At 42.6% G+C, this 25,487-nt stretch overlaps 2 protein-coding genes across 7 annotated transcripts in view; one reads left to right on the forward strand and one right to left on the reverse strand.

The window, feature by feature from the left end:
- glsb (glutaminase b) overlaps positions 1-12,965 on the forward strand; it is a 46,930-nt gene extending 33,965 nt beyond the window's left edge. For 2 of the 4 annotated variants that reach the window (XM_063006399.1, XM_063006402.1), the window contains exons 13-18: positions 379-510; positions 622-714; positions 9,582-9,643; positions 11,440-11,516; positions 11,627-11,690; positions 12,593-12,965. In XM_063006399.1, the coding sequence (XP_062862469.1) occupies positions 379-510; positions 622-714; positions 9,582-9,643; positions 11,440-11,516; positions 11,627-11,690; positions 12,593-12,752 (588 nt within the window). In that variant the 3' untranslated portion in view covers positions 12,753-12,965. Of the gene's footprint in view, positions 1-378; positions 511-621; positions 715-3,341; positions 6,426-9,581; positions 9,644-11,439; positions 11,517-11,626; positions 11,691-12,592 lie in introns of those variants that run through there. The other 2 variants (XM_063006400.1, XM_063006401.1) reach the window with 2 other exon arrangements.
- A 4,479-nt stretch (positions 12,966-17,444) lies between these two features.
- Positions 17,445-25,487, reverse strand: part of LOC134324528 (signal transducer and activator of transcription 1-like) — a 30,093-nt gene continuing 22,050 nt past the window's right edge. For 2 of the 3 annotated variants that reach the window (XM_063006404.1, XM_063006403.1), the window contains exons 17-24: positions 25,001-25,136; positions 24,811-24,866; positions 24,404-24,495; positions 22,378-22,517; positions 21,031-21,219; positions 19,198-19,267; positions 19,005-19,101; positions 17,445-17,662 (exon numbers count right to left, since the gene is read on the reverse strand). In XM_063006404.1, coding sequence (XP_062862474.1) covers positions 17,642-17,662; positions 19,005-19,101; positions 19,198-19,267; positions 21,031-21,219; positions 22,378-22,517; positions 24,404-24,495; positions 24,811-24,866; positions 25,001-25,136 — 801 coding nt within the window. In that variant the 3' untranslated portion in view covers positions 17,445-17,641. Of the gene's footprint in view, positions 17,663-19,004; positions 19,102-19,197; positions 19,268-21,030; positions 21,220-22,377; positions 22,518-24,403; positions 24,496-24,810; positions 24,867-25,000; positions 25,137-25,487 lie in introns of those variants that run through there. The other variant, XM_063006405.1, reaches the window with a different exon arrangement.

A 25,487-nucleotide genomic window follows, 5' to 3' on the forward strand; every position in this document is an offset into this window, starting at 1 on the left:
TTTTTAATTATTTGTGTTATTTTCATTATTATAATTATTTTTATTACTATTATTATTAATATTTATTACTATTGTTTTCATTAATATTATTATTTTTATTATTATCTAAAGCTGTGATATTTATTATTATTATTTGTTATTATTATAATTTTTTTATTATTTGTTATTATTTATTATTATTATTATCATTAGTAGTATTACTGTCTAAAGCTGTGTTATTATTTTGATCATTATTAATAATAATAATAATAATAATAAATCATACATTCTGCTAATCATGCCCTTAGCATTGGGGCATCAGTTTAGGGAAGGCCCTTTGCTAGAACAGCACCCCTGGGTCAGATTAGTGAAAGATCTAAGTGTGATCGTCTGTTCTAGGTGGGACTGCCGGCCAAGTCTGGCGTGGCGGGTGGCATCCTGCTGGTGGTGCCCAACGTAATGGGAGTCATGTGCTGGTCTCCTCCACTGGATAAACTGGGCAACAGTGTTCGTGGTATACAGTTTTGTACGGTAGGTAAACTGGTGCGCACACACACACACACACACACAGAGCTCACTGCTAATGACCAGCGCTGGCGGATCGGCGGACTAGCAGCTTCACGTGTTTTTTCTTCTGCTCAGGATCTGGTGTCTCTCTTTAACTTCCACAACTACGACAACCTGCGACACTTCGCTAGGAAGCTGGACCCCAGGCGTGAGGGTGGCGACCAGCGGGTGAGTGCTCTCCACCTAGCCATGTCCCCATGCCCCGTCAATGCCCTGCACAGCGTTTTGTATGAGTGACCGATGCACTCCACGCTCGTTTTAACCCTGGAGGCAGAGGAACTTTCTCTCTTCGGATAATTCTCACTCTGGCTACGGGTCTCTCTCTCTCTCTCTCTCGCTAGGGGGTTGTGCTGCTACGCTAGTCAAAAGGGTTAAAGCTGCTAACGCTACACGGTTTCTAACAGCTAACGGCTGCTCAGTGGGACCTGCCGAAGCACTGCAGCCCTTTATTCTATTTTATGACCTATAACAATTAGCTAAAGCTTTTTCATTCATGTTTACGCTAAAAAAAACACACATGGGTACGATGACCAGATGTGATGTCAGCAGTCCATGTCTGTCTTTACCAATATATCCAAGAAAAGCTTCCTGACCGGTCAGAGCTGCAGTGGGTCCGGTGCAGGACGCCAATCAGACATAGTCAATCATGTCTGTGTAGCTGCCCGACCCGTCGATAGTAATGTATATATAAAATATATGTCTTACTAATTGAGCGATCAAGTGGCATGAAGATCTATCACGCCAGCCCACCACCGCTGAAACCCGGGTTCGAATCGGAGCGGTGCTGTCGTCCAGCTGGGTGACCGCACAGACATGATTGGCTGTGTCTGGGCGGTTGCGGTGGCCAAAGCTCTGTGATGGATGATGGATTGATTGATGCTCTGTCCATTGTTTCCTGGTGAAACCGGACCCACCGCCAGCCTGACCAGGACATTTAAAATAAAATTATGGCAATTATTTCGTACATTTTAACTTAGAAAGCTCAGCTGATCCGCAAAAACTATCTGATCTGTGAGTAGCTAACATAGCAGGGAGGAAAAAAACCCATCATGAGCAGAGCTAGTCCATTACAGTTCAGGGTTTTGTGGAACAGCGAGTCAGGTTCAGGCTTCTTCAGTTAAACTTTAAGTTCAGCGGCAAGCGGTAAAAACCGAACGTCAAAGCAGTAAATGTGCACAAACTCTATAGGAAACAATAACACGACCAGCGACAAGCGGTTCTGCCGTGTATCACCTAAATGGGACAGTGGTAGCCTATCAGCTGAAAGGGCCCTTGAGCAAGCAGCCACTGTTGGGCCCTCGAGCAAGGCCCTTAACCCTCTGTGCTCCAGGGGCGCCGTATGACGCCTGGGCTCTGACCCCAGCTCTCAAACAAGCTGGGATATGCGAAGACCGAAATTCGTTGTACTGTACATGAAAATATATAAATATATATTTAAATATATAGGCTATAAATCATCTAAATTGAACGCTCTAAAGGCGGAACCATACAGTGCAGGTTCAAATCTCGGCTATCGGCCATCCGGGCGCCTATACAGACAATAATTGGCATGTCCAAGGGAGGGAGGCTGTACGGATTCCTCATAACTGCTGCGGTTACGCCCTCTACTGGCTGATCGATGGAGCTCCACAGAGACGGGTGTGTGACTCTCCGTGCGCGATACGGATCTCCATTAGAACCTATGTCATGTAGGTGACAAGAAGCGCACGTGTCCGAGAAGGCCTAGTGGTTAAGGTACTGGACCAGTAATCAAAAGTTTGTTGGTTCAAGTCCCACCACTGCCAGGTTGCCACTGTTGGGCCCTTGAGCTCAGACTGTACACTGTCACAGTATTGCAAGTCACTTTGGATAAATGCAGCTGCTAAATACCAGTAATGTAAATGTAGTCAGGAGCGGAGGTCTGCAGCAGTAGAGGGAATTGGATATGACTAAATTGGGCGGCGCTGATCCTGCAGGGCGAGGTGGACGTTTCTGTAAATACGATCGAGTGGTTTTATTTATTTTATTTTTTTTTCTTCGTACTAACTCGAACGCTTTTGATCTTGACGCACGTCGTGGCTAAAAGTATGTGGACGTTAAGGGCCTCGCTCAGGGGCCCAACGACAGCATCTCGAATCATAACTAGTATCGTAACAGCCGAGCTGTCCGGCACTGAGGTCCGGCACCGAGGCCCGGCTCGTAATCGGTCGACGTTCCGATTCGTCCCAAAGCCGCTCATGTCAGGGTTGCTGAAGTTCCTCTAAATCGATCATCTGGGTTCCATTCCCAGGTGGGGCGGTCCGGGTCCTTTCTGCGTGGAATTTGCATGTTCTCCCTGTGTCTGTGGAGATACTAAAGTCTCCAGGGTCTGTCCGGGGTGTTTCCCATGTTTTACCCAGTGAATCAGACCCACAGCAACCCTGACCAGGATAAAGCGGTGCTTTTACACACCTGAACTGTATAATTAGACGCGGCGTCCACATACATTTGGCCATACGGGGTCATTCGGGGTGACTAACACTACAGGGTCCGTGTGAAAACCTCGTGAGCCGCCTTCAGTCGGATCGTCACTCAGAATTAAGGCGCCCCAGTAGGAGCGTTTTAGGGAATCTAAGATTTTAGACACGCCCTCTTCTCGGGAGTGTAGGATCATGGGTAGAGAGATCTCGAGGTTTTCAGACACACCCTTCACAGACTTCAGGTTTTGGGGGGGGTTTGGTTAACTAGCTGATGAATGATAATACAGTATAAACAGATATGCAGCGCCCTCTGGAGGCGACCTCATACTAACATGTTCTCCGTGTTGCTCGACACAGCAGCACAGCTTCGGACCGCTGGATTACGAGAGCCTTCAGCAAGAGCTCGCTCTCAAAGACTGTCTGTGGACAGAGGTCTCGCCCACCGAGTCCAACCAGGACAGTTCCACCACCGTAGTCTATAGGATGGATAGCGCCGGCGAGCGCAGCTAAACCCGCCGGCGTCGCCTGGAAGCGGGAAGAAAAGCGGGCGGGGTGCGGTGTTGTATGAGGGCCCGTGTGGCTTATTTATTTGTTTTCATTTGACTTGTATTTCTTTTTGCCTGCTGTTTATCACGCCGGTGATTTTTCTAGCGGAAGACTTTATATTATATTTTTGTGTATTTGTTTGTTTTTTGGGGCGGATGTTTTCAATCCCGCGCCGCTTCTGTTCGTGTTACGAGGCAGGAAACCAAAGCGAAAGATGATTTTAATGAATATGTTGCACGAGATCATTTGCAATAAAAGGGCGGAAAAGATGAACGAGAACCAGGGATGCAAATTTTGTCTCTCTTTTAATTCCCTGATAACCGAGCGTCATTAGTAAGCCGTAGGATGAACACAGTTCGTTCTAAGTGCTATTAAACATAAATTAATCGATAAATAACAAAGCAGTCGCTGTATTTAAGTTTTCCTGGCGACGTTAGTGCTTTTATTATACGATTCTTCCCCTCGTGCTGGAGCACGATGCAAAATCTCCACATCATTCCACACGTTCAGTTGAACATTAATGGGAACGGAACAGTGTGCATTGGATATTCCGCTACCACACCAATGCCAGGTTTCTGAACTCCCCGGTTCGAGTCTCGGCTCTGCTGCCGGTCGACTGGGCGCCATCTAGTGGGCACAATTGGCAGTGCCTGCAGCAGACACGTCTCTGCCAGGGTGGGATGACCGGACTGATTGGCAGATATAGCGGTGCCTGTGCAGAGCGCATGGGCGAAAAGAGTTAGTCCGTTAAGGGCTGCGTGCGGGTCGTCGGAGGCGTGAGCAGCAATATACCCACTTCGACCGCAATCAGGGATCCACCAGCAGAGGAAGACAGATTGACTACGATAAATTGGGAGAAAATATAATATAATACTAATATAATACTAATAATATAATTAAACTACACAGACAAGAGAAGATAAGCAGACAGAAACATTATACCTCTTTTGCCATAAAATGACACATACGTGTTAAATATGGCATTAAAATCCAAATAAATACATAATAAATAAATAATATAATTTTACTGTCGTTTCAGATGTTATTTCAGAATGATTGTTGTTGCTCGATGTTTGGCTGAATGATGTAAGAACGTTTACTGTCAAATTTGGCTCTATACATGATTAGATCTGCGCTGTAAACCTTTACGGAACATCGTCGATTATCGTACATCGACTGGACCGAAGTGCTTTATACAGTTTTAATGAAAAATTGAGGAAGCTTGACAGACTAGAGCCAGATTTGTTATTTAAATAGTAAATTGTACTTCAAATGTACAAGAACGAGCATCAGCGAGTCAAGTGTGAGCAGTTTTTTTTTTTTTAAAGTGTACAAAAACTATATTCATATATATTCATAAAAATAAAAAGTGATAAGGGGTGTTTAGGTGGCGCAGCAGTTAGTCCTGGCATAAATACTGCTCATCATAACTAATCCTAATTCTTTCTGTAGAACTTCCCTATTTCAGAAAGAATTACGTTACTTAAATAAAAAATGACCATTTCCTATTTTCTCGGTACATGGTGAGCTGAGGGCCGCGCTCGATTCAACAGCACCATCAATTTAATTTGCTTTTACTAAGCCATTCAAATTATACAATTATAATAAAAAACAGAGAAAGTGTGACTGAGCCAAGTGAGATTTTATTTATTTGGGACTTTAAATATACGAGAACCAGCAACAGACCAGTCAAGTGAAGTGATCATCAACTATATTCATATATAAATATATAACACATAAATATTTGGGGCGTTTGGGTGGCGCAGTGGTAGATTCCGCTCGCCCACAGCTGCTACAGGCCAAAGAAAACATTCAGCGGCCGGTTCAGAGTCGCAGGGACGCGGTTCTTTCCAGAACATTGATCCTGCGCTGCTTAGCTTAGTGCTTCTGTTACATGACATGTCATTCACCATTTCACTATCACGTCTTAAAGCCCCAATCAGGAACCGCGGAGCAGCAGATCGGCTCAAGGACGCGCTACTGATCTGATCCGATTTTTATTTTATTACATTTTGTTTTCTTTTGTTCGTTTGTTTTTCTTTAAGGACCTTGTTTGAGAAGTAATTCCTGATTGAGCCTTTAACTGTGAATTATTACTGTTGTAAGAAAGCAGCATCTTTCCAGGACGGCGGTAAAGCGGAAAAGGATTTAACCATAAACCCGCAGATTAAGGAGTCGGTTCGACGCTCGGGTGGCCGTGCTAACGGCCGTCTAGGCGCCTGCACGGAAATCGATTGGCTGAGGATGCTTGAGGGGGTTCCTCATTACTGCTGCAGTTACCTGATGGTACTGCACAGAGACGAGGGATAATGGGGATCGGTGCGTGCCTCTCCGTGCACGATTCGGATCTCCATACAATGAAATGCGGTCAGGTGATCAGATTTGGAGGAAGATTCGAGAACGTGAAACAAAAAATTTGTTTATTTACAAATAAATAAAAGCTGCTGCTTTCTCGCGACAGTAAATGAAGCGCGGCCGTGCAGGCCGGTGTGGAAAGTGTTACCCCCGTGTGTTACCCCCGTGTGTTACCCTCGTGTGTTACCCTTGTGTTACTTCTGTGTGTGTGTCGCTTGTTTTGACCGTCTGTCTTAAGCATGAGTGTTGAACTTTTTTGGGATGTGTCATTTTATTCGTATTTTATTTTAAACTGAACTGGGCGGGTTCTCGTGCGTCTGTCCGTCGAGTGCGTAAACGAGGGGATTCAAACGACCCCGTTACTGACGGGACGGTTCCAGGCATGATGAACGTCCGGCTTACACCAAAAGTATTTATATCAACGTGCTAGCGCTGCTCTTACATTTATCACTGCTTTCTGTTTCTGTTTTTATTTTTATTTGCTTTTAATTTGCTGTAAATTCACATTTTTATCATTTTAATAAATGTTGTGTGAATCCATCTCATTTGTTTCTTTCTTTTTATTTCATCCTGTTTCATTTTTGGCTTCTTCTGATCGTTGATTTTACACACAAGTCAAATATTTACGACGTAAAATGTAAACTATATGGACAAAAGTATCAGGACGCCCGTCGTGGCTACCGAACTCGCGTGTTTCAGCCGCAACAGGTGCAATAAATCTGCCATATAAAGGAAAGTATTATGAAATGCTTTCAAATTTGCAGCAACAGTTTAGGGAAGGTCCTCATAAGAACCAGCATGTTCCAGCATGAAGGAGCTCCAATGTCCTGCACAGAGCCCTCAGCCCCGCTCAACAGCTCTGGGATGAACCGGAACACCAACCAATGTCAGTGCCCAGCCTTACAAGTGAATGGGCACAAATTCCCATACGCTCCCCGTCTCAAAAGAGCGGCTGGTGTACATCTGAGAAGATCACGCACGTCGCTCTATTTTATTAGCGTTTGATTTTGAAACGGGGCGTCCGACAAGCTCGCGGTCAGGCGTCTGAATACTTTTGGTCACATATTGTATGTAAGTGGAACAGGTTAAAGAAAAATCATGCTGAATTATTTACATGTAGGGCGTTTAAAATTTTGACTTAGAATTACAACTGTGATCGATACGGTAGGCGCAGTGCTATCCACCGGTCGGGCGTCTACATGGACATGATTGGCTGGGTGAATGATCACATCACACAGTTTTTACAACCCTCCTGTTTATCCGGGCTTGGGACCGGCACAGAGGGTGCACTGATACGTGCCCCACCCACAACAATGGCTAGGTTCATGTAAAGCCACTCGCCTTCTGTATTTGTGAGCCCAGCTCTGGATTCGAACCCCTGGAACTGAGGTCTCTTACCACAATGCCACACAGCGACCTTCTAACCACGAGTGCGTTAGGTAAACAACCAAGCTACCGAGGCCCTGCTAGCACACTGCATGACTGGTGGGCTGTGTCTCAAAAATATCTCCACTTAGATCAGACTAGATTGTACGTGATTTGGGACGCTGCAGCTCGCTATAATAAAATGTTTTGTTCAGTTTTATTTTCCTGCACTCTTACTGACGGAGCTGCTGAGCGGTGCGCTCCATTCCCCATCGAAGAGAAATCTTGGTAGCTCTCCAAAATCTCCGGGCGTGGTTCTCTATGTGTTCCAGTTTCCAGTGGAACGTGTGCTTTCCTGTTCTACAGATGAGTCGTACGAGGGCGTGTGTTGAGCCTGGTATGTTTTTGGAACTGTGTTTCAAGTCCTTGGCACTAATGTGAGTGTGCCCAGAGGCCAAACCCTCTTAGCTCCATTATCACTGTACAGTTTGTTTGTTTATTAGGATTTTAACGTCATGTTTTACACTTTGGTTACATTCATGACAGGAACGGTCGTTACTCATTACACAAGATTCATCAGTTCACAAGTTTAATATCAAACACAGTCGTGGACAATTTTGTATCTCCAATTCACTTGCATGTCTTTGGACTGTGGGAGGAAACCAGAGCACCCGGAGGAAACCCACACAGACACGGGGAGAACATGCAAACTCCACACAGAAAGGACCCGGAGCGCCCCACCTGGGGATCGAACCCAGGACCTTCTTGCTGTGAGGCGACAGTGCTACACACCGAGCCACCGTGCCGCCCAACTGTATAGTAGTCTGACCGAAGCTTCCAAACAAGTTGGGATACGTGAAAACAAATATTTCATAGCACTGCACACGTGCATCTGTAAATATGATTAATAAAGGTGTTCCATCTGCCCTATTATATTATTATTATTATTTATTATTATTATTATTATTATTATTATTATGGTCCTTGGTCAGTATGGGGTGTGGTTAATGTGGCGAGGAAACTGTGATGATTAGGTAAAAGTAGGGAAAGGGGGTCAGTAAGGGGATTTAGTCCCTGTGCGGCCGTTTTGTACATTGACATGGACGGTAGAACGTTTTAATTAAACGGTGAACCCGTGGCGCCGCCTGCTGGCAGCTTTGTGCTCCAACACTAATTTCCTTTAATTTGGTGTTTTTCATTTTATTTGTGTTTTTAAATTAGTGAATTAAAATAATAACATGGCAGCAGCTACTAAAAAAGAGCAAAATAAGTGTGTTAGGCTCTGTCTGTTCCTTCACTGTCTGTACAGTACTGTATTAAGGATTAGAATATAATAAGAAAATAATTAAAAATTAATTAGAATATAATTAGAAAATATTTAGAATATAATTAGAAAATAAAAAAATATATTTAGAACGTAATTTGAAAATAATAAGAAAATATTTACAATATGATTAGAAAATAATTAGAATATAATTAGAAAATATTTAGAATATAATTAGAACATAATTAGAAAATATTTAGAATATAATTAGAAAATAATTTCAAAAAATTTAGAATATAATTGAAAATATTTAGAAAATAATTAGAATATAATTAGAAAATATTTAGAAAATAATTAGAATATAATTAGAAAATATTTAGGCCAGCAGGGCACTCAGATGACTTATCCAGGGCCCGAAACCCCAGCGGTTCCATTGGCTGGTCAGGTCTGGTGTCTACTTACAGACGTGATTGGCTATTTATGGGGAACAAAGGCAGACGCCCTCTGATGTATTGGCATCCTGTCCCAGCTCACCAAGACCCACCAAGTGGTAAAAATACAAAAAGAAATTAGACCAATGTTAGGATAAACAGACTGTAAATGGATTTGATTAGTAAATCTGTGAAGGTGTGCTTGGGTTCTGAGATCTGGGGTCTGCAGGCTGATTGAGGTGCTGCACAGAGACGGGGAATAATGGAGATCGGTGCATGACTCTCCATGTGTGATATGGATCTCTATATGAGCCCGTCTGGTGCAGGTGAAAAGAAGCGGCGGTAGTTATGGCCCTCCTCGGTCAGGGGCGGAGGTCTGCAGCAGTAGAGGTGAAATACAATCGGGGAATCGGATATGACTAGATGGGAGGAGAAAGTTTATTTTAACAACTCAATCAAACAAACAAATTTGGCCTGTTAGGTAATTTGCTGACACCTCTGATTGGTTCATCGTCTCCTCGTTCCTGGTTATGGTGGATACAGTCAGTAATGGTATATATCAGTGATGGTTTATTTTGGCTCTAGGTTTGGGTGCACCCTGTTTTTCTACTGTGTCTCTCTGTCTTCTCCATACAGGTGAAGTCTGTCATCAACCTCCTCTTCGCCGCCTACACCGGGGACGTGTCGGCGCTCAGGAGGTACGGAGGAGGCGCGAACCTCTCCACTGCACCTGCTACCGTTATAGCGTTATGGTTATATTTATCTCGACATCCTGCCAAGCGCGTCTGCGGGTTTTGGAGCTTTTACGCACCAGAATCAATAAATAAGAATTAGTTCTTATTTACATTCGTTGATGAGGGACCTCGGTATCCAAAAGTCTGGCAAAATTCTTTCACTGTTGCAGCACCAAATTATGATGAATAATTAATAATTCAGTCCAGAGGGGGGCAGAGGGGACACATCACTCCCCCTCCTGGGATAAACAGAGTTTCACCCGGTCCCTCTAATATCTGTGTAAAAAGAACTATATCATATATAAATACGTCTCTAGTGCGCCATCTACAGGCCTTCGTATTACCGGTTAAACATTCTAACTATTTGTTTAATTACGTGTTTAAAAGTTTATTCAAATGTGTATGTTAAAAGTTGAATCAGGTGTTGATTGTTGAATCGAGTGTTTATACATTGAATCAGGTGTTTATTAGTTAAATCAGGTGTTTGATAGTTTAACCAGGTGTTTATTATCGGGTGTTTGATAGTTTAACCAGGTGTTTATTAGTTAAATCAGGTGTTTAATAGTTTAACCAGGTGTTTATTATCAGGTGTTTATTATCAGGTGTTTATTAGTTAAATCAGGTGTTTAATAGTTTAACCAGGTGTTTATTATCGGGTGTTTATTAGTTAAATCAGGTGTTTATTATCAGGTGTTTGATAGTTTAACCAGGTGTTTATTAGTTAAATCAGGTCTTTGATAGTTTTACCAGGTGTTTATTATCAGGTGTTTATTAGTTAAATCAGGTGTTTATTAGTTAAATCAGGTGTTTGATAGTTTTACCAGGTGTTTATTATCAGGTGTTTATTATCAGGTGTTTATTAGTTAAATCAGGTGTTTATTAGTTAAATCAGGTGTTTGATAGTTTAACCAGGTGTTTATTATCAGGTGTTTATTAGTTAAATCAGGTGTTTGATAGTTTAACCAGGTGCTTGATTGTTTTACCAGGTGTTTATTATCAGGTGTTTATTAGTTAAATCAGGTGTTTATTAGTTAAATCAGGTGTTTGGTAGTTTAACCAGGTGTTTATTATCAGGTGTTTATTAGTTAAATCAGGTGTTTATTATCAGGTGTTTGATAGTTTTACCAGGTGTTTATTACCAGGTGTTTATTAGTTAAATCAAGTGTTTGATAGTTTAACCAGGTGTTTATTATCAGGTGTTTATTAGTTAAATCAGGTGTTTGATAGTTTAACCAGGTGTTTATTATCAGGTGTTTATTAGTTAAATCAAGTGTTTGATAGTTTAACCAGGTGTTTATTATCAGGTGTTTATTAGTTAAATCAGGTGTTTGATAGTTTAACCAGGTGTTTATTATCAGGTGTTTGATAGTTTAACCAGGTGTTTATTATCAGGTGTTTGATAGTTTTACCAGGTGTTTATTATCAGGTGTTTATTATCAGGTGTTTATTAGTTAAATCAGGTGTTTATTAGTTGAATCAGGTGTTCATAAGTGAATTAAGCATTTATTGGTTTATCCCATGTTTATTAGTTAATCAAATGTTTATTCATTTTATAGGTGTTTATTCTTTTATTTTGTTGTCTCTTAGATTAATCATGTGTTTCCAAGCTTATTCAGGTGTTTATCAAAGATCTAAGACAGATACTCCTAGTTCTGCTCTTATTCACACTCGCTGATTGTTTTTTGACTCACGGTGTATATTTAGGTTGTGATTAATAGTTTGAACCGTCCAGTCATGATGTCCGTGTGTCCTGTGTCCAGGTTCGCACTGTCCTCCATGGACATGGAGCAGAGGGACTACGACTCCAGAACTTCTCTACATGTGGCGGCTGCTGAAGGTGCTTTAGTTCGTTTCTGCATTTATACATTAGTTAGTGTTTAGTCTGTATACACTAACATGCATGTGTTGGGTGTTTATTATATAAGCAGACTCTGTGTGTGATTACAGGACATGTGGACGTGGTTCAGTTTCTGTTGGAAGCCTGTAAGGTGAATCCAGTTCCCAGGGACAGGTACGATACTGCTCACACTAGTGTTTAAGTATACCTGCACTGTCTGAGATCACTGTTCACTGTTTAATCAAGTGTTTATATGTTTAAGTGGGTGTTTATTTGTTTAATTGGTGTTTATTTGATTATGTTCAATAAGGTGTTCATACTGTAAGTGTAATTATGTGTTTATAAGTGTTTTAGTTAATGAGGTGTTTATAAGTATAAGTTAGGTAAATATTAGTTATTGCTTTATCTGGTGTTTATTAGTTAATTATGTGTTTATACATTTTATCAGGTGTTTATTAGTTCAATCAGGTGTTTATAAATGAATCAGGTGTTTATTGGTTTATTCAGGTATTTATAAGTTTAATCAGGTGTTTATTTGGTTTATTCAGGTATTTATAAGTTTAATCAGGTGTTTATAAATGAATCAGGTGTTTAAATTGATAAACACCTGATTAAACCAATAAACACCTGATTCATTTATAAACACCTGATTAAACTTATAAATACCTGAATAAACCAAATAAACACCTGATTAAATCTATAAACACCTGATTAAACCAATAATCAGGTGTTTATTTGGTTTATTCAGGTATTTATAAGTTTAATCAGGTGTTTATAAATGAATCAGGTGTTTATTTGGTTTAATCAGGTGTTTATTGGTGAATCAGGTGTTTATAAATGAATCAGGTGTTTATATGTTTATTAGTTTGTTCAGTTGTTTATAAGTTCAATCAGCTAATTAGATGTTTATTCAGGTGTTTATTTGTTTAATTAGGTGTTTTAATCAGGCATTTATTTATTGATTTATTCAGGTGTTTATAAATGTAATCAGGTGTTTATAAATGTAATCAGGTGTTTATTTGGTTGATGACCACACAGGCAGAAACACCGATGTAACCGTTGCTGTATTTATTCAGGTGGGGAAACACCCCTCTGGATGAAGCAGTTCTTTTTGGACACCATGAGGTGGTGACGCTTCTGCGAGAGTCTCATGAGAACTACGATCCTCTGGAGAAAAGTTCTGTCAACAAGGAGGACGCCGCCACCAAGAACCTGGACGGCATGCTGGACACATAAACGCCTCACCAGCAGAGGGCGCTCTCACAGTCTCACGCTCTCTCTCTTACTGCCGACAGACTGCTGGGCGTGGTCAGTGGTGGAGTGAATGTGTGGATGTGCTGATCGGTTTGTAGATGCATTAAGTGGATTTGATTTATTATTTTATTTAATCTTTTGTTTTTCATGGTTGCTTGGTGAGCCGTGGCGTGCGGTGTGTGTACGTACATGTAGGTGAACATCGTTTATTGTGCTGTTGTGGTGTAAAGCACATGAGCAGTGATGCTGTTTAATAGATTTACATCAAAACCTCAAAAACTAAATATAAAAAAATGATTTTAATCTAATTTTTATCTCCTGTCTGGACCGGATGGCATTAATAGATGAACAGGAACGTTTTAACTTATAAATCACTTAAAATTGACGTGTTTGGGAGCTCTCGGGTTCTAATCTAGCCTTTGCTATCAGACAGCCGGACACCCAGACAGGCACACGACTGGCTGACCACTCGAAGCATCTGCACAGAGGGCGGCTGATCACGGATGGCAGTGCGATCTGTAAGGCCGTGCCCCTAGCAGGTGAAAAGAAGCGGTCTGTGTGTGTCTGAGGGTGTGTGACAGCCTTGGTTCTACTTGTTTGAGTGGTGCACAACTTGCAAAAACTGAATTGGGTAAAAAATTTTAATTAAATTTTTAATTTAATTCTTTTAATTAAAAAAGAAAAGCTGAAAATGAGGATGTTTTGTTGTTGTAAAACTTAATGTAAATGTACTTTCACTTATTTATTTTAATTATTTTTAAAAAATCGCCCCCCTTCTTATAAAACAGACTTAAAGAGACTTAAAATTAAAGAATTAAATCTGATCATTTAGTTTCAGCGTCTCATAAGGCACCGGTTCAGTCAGGAGAGTCGATTCTTTGATCCCAAGCGTTAATAAGCGAATCGACTCAAACGATTCAGTGCCGATTCCACACGGCGAAATTGATTCAGAAATCGAATCTCTTTCTAAACACCCCCTGCTGACCTCCAGCAGTATTTTACTTTAAATACAGCAGAGCAGAGATGATAAAAGTGAATTTTAATGAAGTTTAATGAACACTTAGGAGACAAGATCACTCCATATTAGCCAGGTAGATAAAATTAGCGAGTTTATTCTGCAGTTTTATGAAGGCGCATTAGGGCCACTTTTTTTTGCTCAGAAGAAAGAACCAGAAGCTTTTGTTGAAGCACTGGTTGTGATTGATTTTCGCTCGCCGACAGGTCTCTGCTAGATGTGCCAGCTCAGGGGGCAACTCGGCATTCGCTCTTGATCACTACGTGTGAACCATTTAACGACTCGATCCGAGCGTCTCGCTGAGCGCTCGCAGACTCAAGAAAAATATCTAGCATGTTAAATATCTGGACCTGTCGCCGAAATCCTGTAGTGTGAAAGGTGTTGCGAGCAGGTTGTAATTGTCATGAGCGCAAAATACAGAAGGGAAACCCGGGGGGAGGAGCGTAAATATGTGGGACAGGGGCGTGATATAGTTTCTATCAGAATACACCGGCACACACACAAGCTTCACAGTATTTGTGACTTATCGTCCACGCTAAACCATCATACCCACGCTGCATTACAAAAGTATTTATTTACCTCCAACTCACTACAGAGATTCATTTATTTTTCCTTCCTGCTTTTACGCTGCACGTCAGCGCACAGACGACTTTGATCGCTCGCTTATTGTTGACGTGCATTTTTGGACGTGGTGTCATTAAACCCGTCGTCACTTCTCGCGTGTGTTTACGTGACAAAACGTAGTTTGGGAGACCGGACAGACTCGTCTGCGATTCCTCCCGGTGGTAGATGGTGTAGTGTGTGACCCCCTGTCGCCGATCAGGCGTGTAGTGTGAACTTAGCATAAGCTAAAATGCTTTCTTCTGTATCTTGTATAGTAAAAAATAAAACAGTGGCCCTAATACACAGTCGTTCTGTTATAATTATTGCACCTCAAAAAATACTCCGCCTATTTTTTGTGTTTTTGTTCTGGAGTGTGTTTAAGTTTGGAGTAGTATGAAGCGTTCTCACTGCCCAAATCTAATCATTAGAAGCGATAACATGACCTGCACCTTAACGTTCACCTGAGAGTGACGAGCTGCTGCAGAACTATGCAGGTACGTCCCAAAGAAGGACGAACAGACTGGACTCAGGAGCGAGTATTTATGTCTCAGGGGTCTGAAGGACGACGGGCGAGATGATAGAAACGTTTGTGGTGATGTTGAACGGAAGATTCCGCCCCAGGACAGACAGACGGCAACTCATATTAGGACTGTATCCTGGTCAGGGTCACGGTGGGTACAATTCACTGAGCACGAGGCCGGAAACACCCCGGACAGGTCGCCGGTCCGTCTTTAGTCTTTGGACTGTGGGAGGAAACCGGAGCACCTGGTGGAAACCCACACAGACAGACACGGGGAGAACATGCAAACACGACACAGAAAGGACCCGGACCTCTTTACCTGGGAATCGAACCCAGGGCCTTCTCGCTGTGAGGCGACAGTGCTACCCAATTGGCTGCTTCTTCATAACTAAAAGGCAGTGCGATGCCAGATCTTGTGAAAACCCCCCGAATGGCTTTTAGATTAATAGTATATCATGTTTAAAGTGCAAAGGTTGGAATAGTTTAGAGAATTAGTTCAGAATGCAGCCCGATGTGAGTCCACAAACAGGCAGGGTTTAGCTGTCAACGTAGATGCTTAGCACAAACTGACAAGTTTATTCAACAAATGGGCGTCAAACTGTCTGTTTCACAACAATTTCAGTTGTTTGGAAAAGATCATTTCTAAGTGAGCTCAGTGGTTAAGGTGCTGGACGGGTCAAGCCCCACCACCGCCAATATGCCGCTGTTGGACCCCTGAGCAAAGCCTTTAACCCTTAATTGCTCAAGATTATGTTCAGTCATAATTGTAAGTCACTTTGGATAAAAAGCATCTGCTAAATGCCAAAACTTTAAGTAATAATAATAAGGTGAGCCTCACAGCAAGAAGGTCCTGGGTTCGATCCCCAGGCGGGGGGCGGTCCGGGTCCTTTCTGTGCGGAGTTTGCATGTTCTCCCCGTGTCTGTGTGGGTTTCCTGTGGGTGCTCCGGTTTCCTCCCACAGTCCAGAAACATGCAGTCAGGTTAACTGGAGACACTGAATTGCTCTATAGGTGAATGTGTGTGTGTGTGTGTGTGTGTGTGTGCCTTGCGATGGACTGGCGCCCCGTCCAGGGTGTTACTGTGTGCCTTGCGCCCATTGAAAAGCTGGGATAGCCCCCGCCCTCCCCCGTGACCCTCCTAATTGGATAATAAGAGCTTGGCTTTAATGTACAGCTGTGCTCTCGGCTGGATGTAAAAGGTCTCGGGTTTATGAGGCCACGTTCTTTCAGACCGATAGCACAAGCAAACTATAATAGAATGTAATAAATGTTATTGTGTAAGGAAATACAAATGTAAATATAATATACACTGATCAGCCATAACATTAAAACCACCTCCTTGTTTCTACACTCGCTGTCCATTTTATCAGCTCCACTTACCATATAGAAGCACTTTGTAGTTCTACAATTACTGACTGTAGTCCATCTGTTTCTCTACATGCTTTTCTTCAATGGTCAGGACCACCACAGAGCAGGTATTATTTAGGTGGTGGATGATTCTCAGCACTGCAGTGACACTGACATGGTGGTGGTGTGTTAGTGTGTGTTGTGCTGGTATGAGTGGATCAGACACAGCAGCGCTGCTGGAGTTTTTAAACACCGCGTCCACTCACTGTCCACTCTATTAGACACTCCTACCTAGTCGGTCCACCTCGTAGATGTAAAGTCAGAGACGATCGCTCATCTATTGCTGCTGTTTGAGTCGCTCATCTTCATCAGTGGTCACAGGACGCTGCCCACGGGGCGCTGTCGGCTGGATATATTTGGTTGGTGGACTATTCTCAGTTCAGCAGTGACGGTGAGGTGTTTAAAAACTCCAGCAGCGCTGCTGTGTCTGATCCACTCATACCAGCACAACACACACTAACACACCACCACCATGTCAGTGTCACTGCAGTGCTGAGAATCATCCACCACCTAAATAATACCTGCTCTGTGGTGGTCCTGACCATGTAGAGAAACAGATGGACTACAGTCAGTAATTGTAGAACTACAAAGTGCTTCTATATGGTAAGTGGAGCTGATAACATGGACAGTGAGTGTAGAAACAAGGAGGCCCAGGAGTCCTTTATGTGGAACCTGAAAACTCCTGGCAACAAGTTCATGTCTTTATTTTACTCATGTGATGTACAAATTCTTGCAGTTCTTGTCCAAAAGAACGAACACTGAAGCAGACACAGAGTCAGAAATAATTTACTCATGTTGAACAGCGAGCGCAGGACAAAACTTGTAGCACAAAAACCTTAATAGCTTAGCAGAAACGTTTCGTAAGTGGTTTAGATTTGACATTTCGGTGTGACTGTGTACGTGTGCAAACGTGTCGTGTAACAAATAAACATGCAGTATCATTCTGATGTACGATATTAAATAAAGCTATAATTATTATTATTATCATCCAGCGTAAGCATTTCTTCTCCTATAACGTTCGTCCGGGTGCGGAGCTGCATGTCAATACATTTTGCAATTACTTGTGCAATGTTTATAACATAGACATCACATTTCAACCTTCACCCCCCCCCCCCCCCCCCCCATCCCTAAAAAAATGTCCTTTACATGAATGAAAATGTTAATCTCCACCACCACCATCCTGACGCTCAGGATCCACGGTTCGAGGTTTAAGGCAGATGAATGATGAATGATAAAGAGGAACGTTTGATTCTGAAGTCTCCTGTAAGGCTGATGGATGATGAAAGGTTTGCTGGTGTGGTTCTCAGATCAGTGTGGATGATGAGAGTTAGTTTGGCCCAACGTCACACTAGAATAAAACAAAAACAAAACATGAGTCAAACTTGTGGATCTATAAGGGATCCTGGATTTTTATTAATGTTTCCCATCTGTTCTTTTACTGTAACTAAAGTATTAAAGTGTACGTCTTTGTCCAAAAATAGTTTCATTCAGACGTTCCCATATTTCGGTGTCGCCACAGCAGATCTGGTCCTCATACCAGACGCCGGATGCCCTTCTTGACGTAACCCCCCTATTTCTATCCAGGCTTGGAATTGAGGGTGCACTTAGGCAAGTATGTCCATGCCAATAGCACCACCTATATTCGAACCCTGAATCCTTGGAGCTTAGATCTTAGCAGTAATGAGCTACTATGCTTGGCTATAATATACAAGTTTAACTCTTTCATAAGTTTATTGTAGGTTTTCAGGCAGTGAAAGCGCAGCCGTTAAGACACTGGACTAGTAATCGGTTGCCATTTATGTGCCTTAATCCTCAAGTCGCTTTGGATAAAAGTCGTTGCTAAATGCCAATCATGTCAGTGTTTTTAAAAAATTTGCAAAAATTTGCACAAATTGTTTGCAAAGGAAGCAGCGGCGGCCTGTGCTAAGTGAAAACCATTTTCCCGAGCTGTACTTGAGGCTTAAAGGTCGTGCATCTGTAACAGTGTTTAACAGTGGTTTTTGGCCCTGCCCAACACATACTGAGATTTCTCCAGATTCCCTGAATCTTTTTACAATATTATGTACGGTAGATGGTGAAAGACCTGAATTCTCAACGTTTTGGTGTCGCTTTGGATAAAAATGTCTGCTAAATGCCATATATGCCAGTATTTTTATTAAATGTGCTAAAAACTTCAGTCACAATATAATATTTAATATTAATATAATATAATATTTAACACCTCCACATTTCTGCACAGTGATTATAAATAAAAGCTGGTCATTTTTATGTGCCCATTTAAATAGGACATCCATTACAAAGTACAGGCCTAGTTGTATACACTGTCGTAACATATAGGTCCTACATGGATTATATATAGACCGTGCTAGATAAAATAATTTATTAATCGCAAACATTATTAGTATTTAGTTACGTGTCGGTGCCGGGCACATGGGTGGCACCGCAAGTTCGAATCTCAGCTCTGCTGCATGGACAAAAATGTGTTTAGCAGAATTATGCTGTCGGGATTTCTTATAACTGCTGCGATTACGACCTCTGCTGGCTGGTCGAGGCACTGCACACAGACTGTGAACATGCCTGGTGCAGGTGAAACGAAGCGGTTCGTACTGCACACGTGTCGAAGGAGCGTGTGTTAGTCATGGCTCTCCTAGGAGTGTAGGTCTGCAGATATGACTATAACGACATGTTACCAGTTCCTCCATCCCGTTGTTTTTGTTCATGTGCTGGAGCTCTCCGAAAGCTTTCGGACTCAGGGGCAGCATGTTGTCCTGCAGTCTGGCGCCTGGACTGGAGGGATCAGAGCGTCACGCTAATCAGCCGTCGTTAATAAAACAGAATCTTGGTATTGTTTACGTACGGTTTGTTTTATTGTGGTAAACTTACACTTCTGACATGGGGATCATGTGTCTGTTCAGGTAGGAACCGACCACTTCCACTTCCATGTCTTCACTAGCTGTAAGCAGAAGATTTAAAGATGTTAGGTGTGGTGGATCTGTGGAACGCTTTTGAGTTCCAGGTTTGATGTGGAATATAAAGCAGTTATAAAGAGAGATTAACACGGTATTATAGCTGCATTACAGGTTTATCAGGTTCCCAACAATCCTAAAGCGTTCACTGCGTCTCCACAACAAAACCAGCACAGGTTAGATGGTTCCTGTTTGGGTTCCTGCACTAAGATGCTGGTTTGGAACATTAATTAATATAGTTAATATAGTTTTACCACCGTTGCATCCTAATCAGGGTTCCATTCACTGGACTAAAAGCAGAAAACACCCTGGACAAGTCACCAGTCCATCACATGTCACACACACACACACACACACACTCACACTCGAAGCAATTTTAGGATCTGGGATTTAACATCTTTTATCCAGGCTGCTCAACAGGCCTGCTGAGGAAGCAGCGGCGGCCTGGGTTAAGTGAAAACGGTCTTCCGAAGTTCTCTTAAGCTGTACTTGTGGCCGTACTCATCAGAGTTTTTGGCCCCGCCCTACACAGACTGACATTTCTCCAGATTCCCTGAATCTTTTCACAATATCATGTACGGTAGATGGTGAATGACCTTAATTATCTCCAGTCTTGCATTTATCAACCCATTTTTGTTTGGTGAATCAATTTCCCGTTCAGCAGCGTATTACGGAATATAAACTTATTCTCGATTTGCAGGCATCAAATAATAATAAAAATGTTTATATTTACAAAATACAATCCAGCTGGTCGGTGAGAAATGGGTTTGTACATGATTTTGTGCACTATGTGGCCAAAAGTACACCGATCAGGCATAACATTAAAACCACCTCCTTGTATCTACGCTCACTGTCCATGTTATCAGCTCCACTTACCATATAGAAGCACTTTGTAGTTCTACAATTACTGACTGTAGTCCATCTGTTTCTCTGCATGCTTTGTTAGCCCCGTTCATGCTGTTCTTCAATGGTCAGGACCCCCACAGGACCTGATGGAGTTTTTAAACACCTCACTGTCACTGCTGGACTGAGAATAGTCCACCAACCAAAAACATCCAGCCAACAGCGCCCCGTGTGCAGCGTCCTGTGACCACTGATGAAGGTCTAGAAGATGACCGACTCAAACAGCAGCAATAGATGAGCGATCATCTCTGACTTTACATCTACAAGGTGGACCGACTAGGTAGGAGTGTCTAATAGAGTGGACAGTGAGTGGACACGGTGTTTAAAAACTCCAGCAGCGCTGCTGTGTCTGATCCGCTCATACCAGCACAACACACACTAACACACCACCACCATGTCAGTGTCACTGCAGTGCTGAGAATGATCCACCACCTAAATAATACCTGCTCTGTGGGGGTCCTGACCATTGAAGAACAGGGTCAAAGCAGGTTAAAAAGGTATGTAGAGAAACAGATGGACTACAGTCAGTAATTGTAGAACTACAAAGTGCTTCTATATGGTAAGTGGAGCTGATAAAATGGACAGTGAGTGTAGAAACAAGGTGGTTTAATATGGAACAGCTTCACTCTTCGACTAGAATTTCAAGTGTGTCTGTGGGAAGTCAGAAGAGCATGTGAGGTCAGACGAGAAGTCCTGACTCCAAACTTATCAAACCATTTCCTTTATATAGGGCACCATCATACCCTAACCCTAACCCTTTATATTAGTACCGGGCGTGGCTGAACCTTCTGAACATAAACATTAATACGTATAGCGTGTTTTTGTGGATGAGTTGCTGAGCGAGTACCGTCAGTCGGGCTGCTGTAGTAGCGTCCGAAGGCCGCGTCTTTAGGGATGTCCGGATACAGGTAGAGCAGAGGGCTTTCCGGAATATTCTCAGCAGCCATTAGTGTGTATTTGCGGATCACGTCGGGGAAGGAAAGGCTTACCAGGTCTGTTTTGGTGTAGGGCTTCACGGAGTGCGTCACGGGTTCACCTGCCATAAAAGTGCAAATAATTAAACAAGCAATAAAAAACAACATAAAATACTTCTGAGGAACCGAACACCATGATTCCAAACGCTGTTCCCTTAATCTGAGTACTGGTGATGGTGGTGGAGTGACGACTACCCCTGGTTTCAAATCTTCCACAAGTGTCCAGCTCGATTAGGATATGATCTGGGGACTGTTAAAGTAACACCTTATTTAACACTGTCAATGGTCAGGACCACCACAGAGCAGGTATTATTTAGGTGGTGGATCATTCTCAGCATCATCATTAGTGTGTGTTGTGCTGGTATGAGTGGATCAGACACAGCAGCGCTGCTGGAGTTTTTAAATACCGTGTCCACTCACTGTCCACTCTATTAGACACTCCTACCTAGTCGGTCCACCTTGTAGATGTAAAGTCAGAGACGATCGCTCATCTATTGCTGCTGGTTGAGTCGGTCATCTTCTAGACTTTCATCAGTAGTCACATGACGCTGCCCACGAGGCGCTTTTTGGTTGGTGGACTATTCTCAGTCCAGCAGTGACAGTGAGGTGTTTAAAAACTCCAGCAGCGCTGCTGTGTCTGATCCACTCATACCAGCACAACACCCACTAACACACCACCACCATGTCAGTGTCTCTTCAGTTACCACTCGCACCCTTTTGTAGGGGCACTGTCATCAGAATAAATATGTAGTGCAGTACCAGTAGTAGTTCAGTTGTCAGAGTAGCGGACTAGTGCTCGGAAGGTCGCCGGGTCAAGCCCCACCACCACCAAGTTGCCTCTGTTGGGCCACTGAGCAAGACCACTAATTCTCAATAGGTCAAACCATAAAGCATCACATGTAGACTTTCATACAAGCTTCTCGACCAGCCTGCAGAGGAAGCAGCGGTGGGCTGTGTGAAGTGAAATCGTTTTTCTGAAGTCCTCCCCAGTCCAAGTGGCTGTACTTATCACAGCAGCATCAGTTTTCCATGCAGTTGTGCCTGATAACGTGTAGGTCATGCGTATTCAACAGTGTTTTTTGGTTCTGCCCTATACAGCCTGAGATCTCTCCGGGTTCCCCGAATCTTTTCATGATGTCTTGTACGGTAGGTGGTGAACGACCTTAAATATCTGCAATCTTGCATTAAGGAAGTGTGTGTGCTGTAACGTACACACGTACCGTTCTGGGACTCCTCCACCCATGTGATGGTGATGCCTCCATCCTTACACGTCTCGCTGAAGCGCAGGAGGAAAGTACCTGGACGCTTGTCTTGTAACAAAGCCCTCTCGTTCTCTTTATTAATAAATCCGATTATATATCTGTGTATAACAACAACAACAAACAATGTCACATATATATACACCCTGTCCATTTTATCAGCTCCACTTACCATATAGAAGCACTTTGTAGTTCTACAATTACTGACTGTAGTCCATCTGTTTCTCTACATGCTTTGTCACCCTGCTTTCACCCTGTTCTTCAATGGTCAGGACCCCCACAGAGCAGGTATTATTTAGGTGGTGGATGATTCTCAGCACTGCAGTGACACTGACATGGTGGTGGTGTGTTAGTGTGTGTTGTGCTGGTATGAGTGGATCAGACACAGCAGCGCTGCTGGAGTTTTTAAATACCGTGTCCACTCACTGTCCACTCTATTAGACACTCCTACCTAGTCGGTCCACCTTGTAGATGTAAAGTCAGAGACGATCGCTCGTCTATTGCTGCTGTTTGAGTCGCTCATCTTCTAGACCAGGGGTGTCAAACTCATTTTCACCGAGGGCCACATCAGCATTATTGTGGCCCTCAAAGGGCCGATTGTAACGTATCCTGCTGTGATTGCAGTCTGTTGTTTTTCTTGGAGGCTGAATTCTGCATTTATGTTGTCCTCCTTTACCACAGACGCGGCCTCATAACACAAGAGACGCACCGGTTTCTCTTCCTGAAGCACAAACTTGTTTTCATTTTTATTACATTTTCTCCTTCTGCTTAATTTTCTTACTTATCTTCTTTTTGGGATTATGTGTAAATATTTCTTAACATCATCTACTGGCGGGATGTGTCACTTTGCAGGTCACAAAATCAGCCTGCATTTTGAGAGATGCAGTTAATGTAGGATTTTACAGTGTATTTTAAGACAATCGTTCTGCCCTCACTAATAGTTTATCCCCCTTGCTCAGCTAGACAGACAGACAGACAGACAGACAGACAGACAGATCCCTTCAGAATACAGTCGGTTTTATTTGCTTCCCAGCTGTGTGATACACTGTGTGCACCAGAATGAAGTAAAAATACAAACAATAAAAACAATAAAGAACTTAATACAGTACAAGCACACAGCTGTAGTCAAGTGTTACATCTGGTACAATATGAGCTTTAACCAAACGTAAAATAGTGCTAACGAGTTAGCATTTTGTGTAAAGATACTAATTGCTATAGTAACGGTAACAATTGTATTTAATTACGGTAAATTTGTAACTAAAGCGCTGTGATATACTCACTAAACATTTACTAACAACTGAGAATATAAACGTCACGACTTACAGACGATGCTTTGGTAATATATTACAAGATAATTATTTATATTTATTATCATTGTTTACGTTACTACCCGCGTTCTTTTGTCGTAAAAGTCACATGGCTTCTCAGCGAAGGTCAAAGTTAGTTGCCATGACTACGATGTCAACAGTTAAAGGCTTAAAGGCGCAAGTGTCCCATTAAATTATAAGTGCGTCTCGGTAACGACTCGAACCATCACAACAATCGTACAGTCGTTTAAGCTCTCGCGGGCCACATTAAATGACGTGGCGGGCCGGATCTGGCCCGCGGGCCGTGAGTTTGACACCCCTGTTCTAGACCTTCATCAGTGGTCACAGGACGCTGCCGGCTGGATATTTTTGGTTGGTGGACTATTCTCAGTCCAGCAGGGACAGTGAGGTGTTTAAAAACTCCAGCAGCGCTGCTGTGTCTGATCCACTCATATCAGCACAACACACACTAACACACCACCACCATGTCAGTGTCACTGCAGTGCTGAGAATGATCCACCACCTAAATAATACCTGCTCTGTGGGGGTCCTGACCATTGAAGAACAGATGAACTACAGTCAGTAATTGTAGAACTACAAAGTGCTTCTATATGGTAAGTCCCCTCAGTAAGTGTAAATCTGAATCGTTTCTGCTCTGTGTGTTGTTTTATTCTTCTCACCCATCGTTCCAGATATTAAGCAGACAGCGTTTAATGAGGTCCAGGATTCCATCGATCCAGAGCCAGAAGGGAACTCTCTCATTGGCTGCACCCTGAGGAGCACAGAATGGGATCTGGTTAAATCCCAAACCATTAAAAACAACATGTTAACGGTTTATAAATTATTGACACGACCCAGCGGCGGCAGAGCTTTAACATGTAAACACAACAAAAACATCTATGGAAATAAGAACGCTCTATAAAGGGTTGCCAGGTGCATCATATTTCCACAGATTTAGCTTATGAATGCAATTTAATTTATTATTTTATATTAATACCTATTTAATTTCTAATTTTAACTGTATACTGCCGTGACACTGCCGGAGTCAGATTGAAGGTGGCAGTCTCGTACGCATTTATATTCTTACCCGACTGAATTTATTCCAGTAGATGAGCTCGTCTGGGTTTCCTCGAGCGTCAGGACCTATAAATCAGAAATATTTCGATCTCCAGCGTGATCAGGGTTCCACTTTATACTAAATGGTTCTTAGAACACCTTCAAATCCTAATAAATAAATAAATAAACAAGCACAGCACAGCGTCGTATCCGAATCTCACCCAGCAGTTTGTCGGCGAGCATGTTGAGCTGCTCGGCGTTCAGGCCTCTCTTAGTGATGGAGGAAAACTGCCAGCTCAGAACCTTCACCAGCTCGCCCCACTTCACCGGAGGAGGATTCAGGAAGAACCCAAGATTCTGAAAGAGTTAGAACATTTCATCAGGACTTAAATAAATATCAACACTATACAGCCAAAAGTATTTGGAGGCCTGAACGTGAGTTTGTCAGACATCCCATTAAAACATTTTTATTCCTTCTGTCCTTCCTGAGTAAGTTCCTTCCATCATGAATTCCTGAGTTCCTTCCTGAGTTCCTTCCTAAATTTTTTCATGAGTTCCTTCTTTCCTGAGTTCCTGAGATCCTTCCTGAGTTTCTTAGTTCCTAAGTTCCTTCCTGAGTTCCTTCCTGAGTTCCTTTCTTCCTGAGTTCTTTCCTGAGTTTCTTAGTTCCTAAGTTCCTTCCTGAGTTCCTTCCTGAGTTCCTTTCTT

This window comes from Trichomycterus rosablanca, chromosome 12 (assembly GCF_030014385.1).
Source record: "Trichomycterus rosablanca isolate fTriRos1 chromosome 12, fTriRos1.hap1, whole genome shotgun sequence".
NCBI classification, from domain to species: Eukaryota; Metazoa; Chordata; class Actinopteri; order Siluriformes; family Trichomycteridae; genus Trichomycterus; species Trichomycterus rosablanca.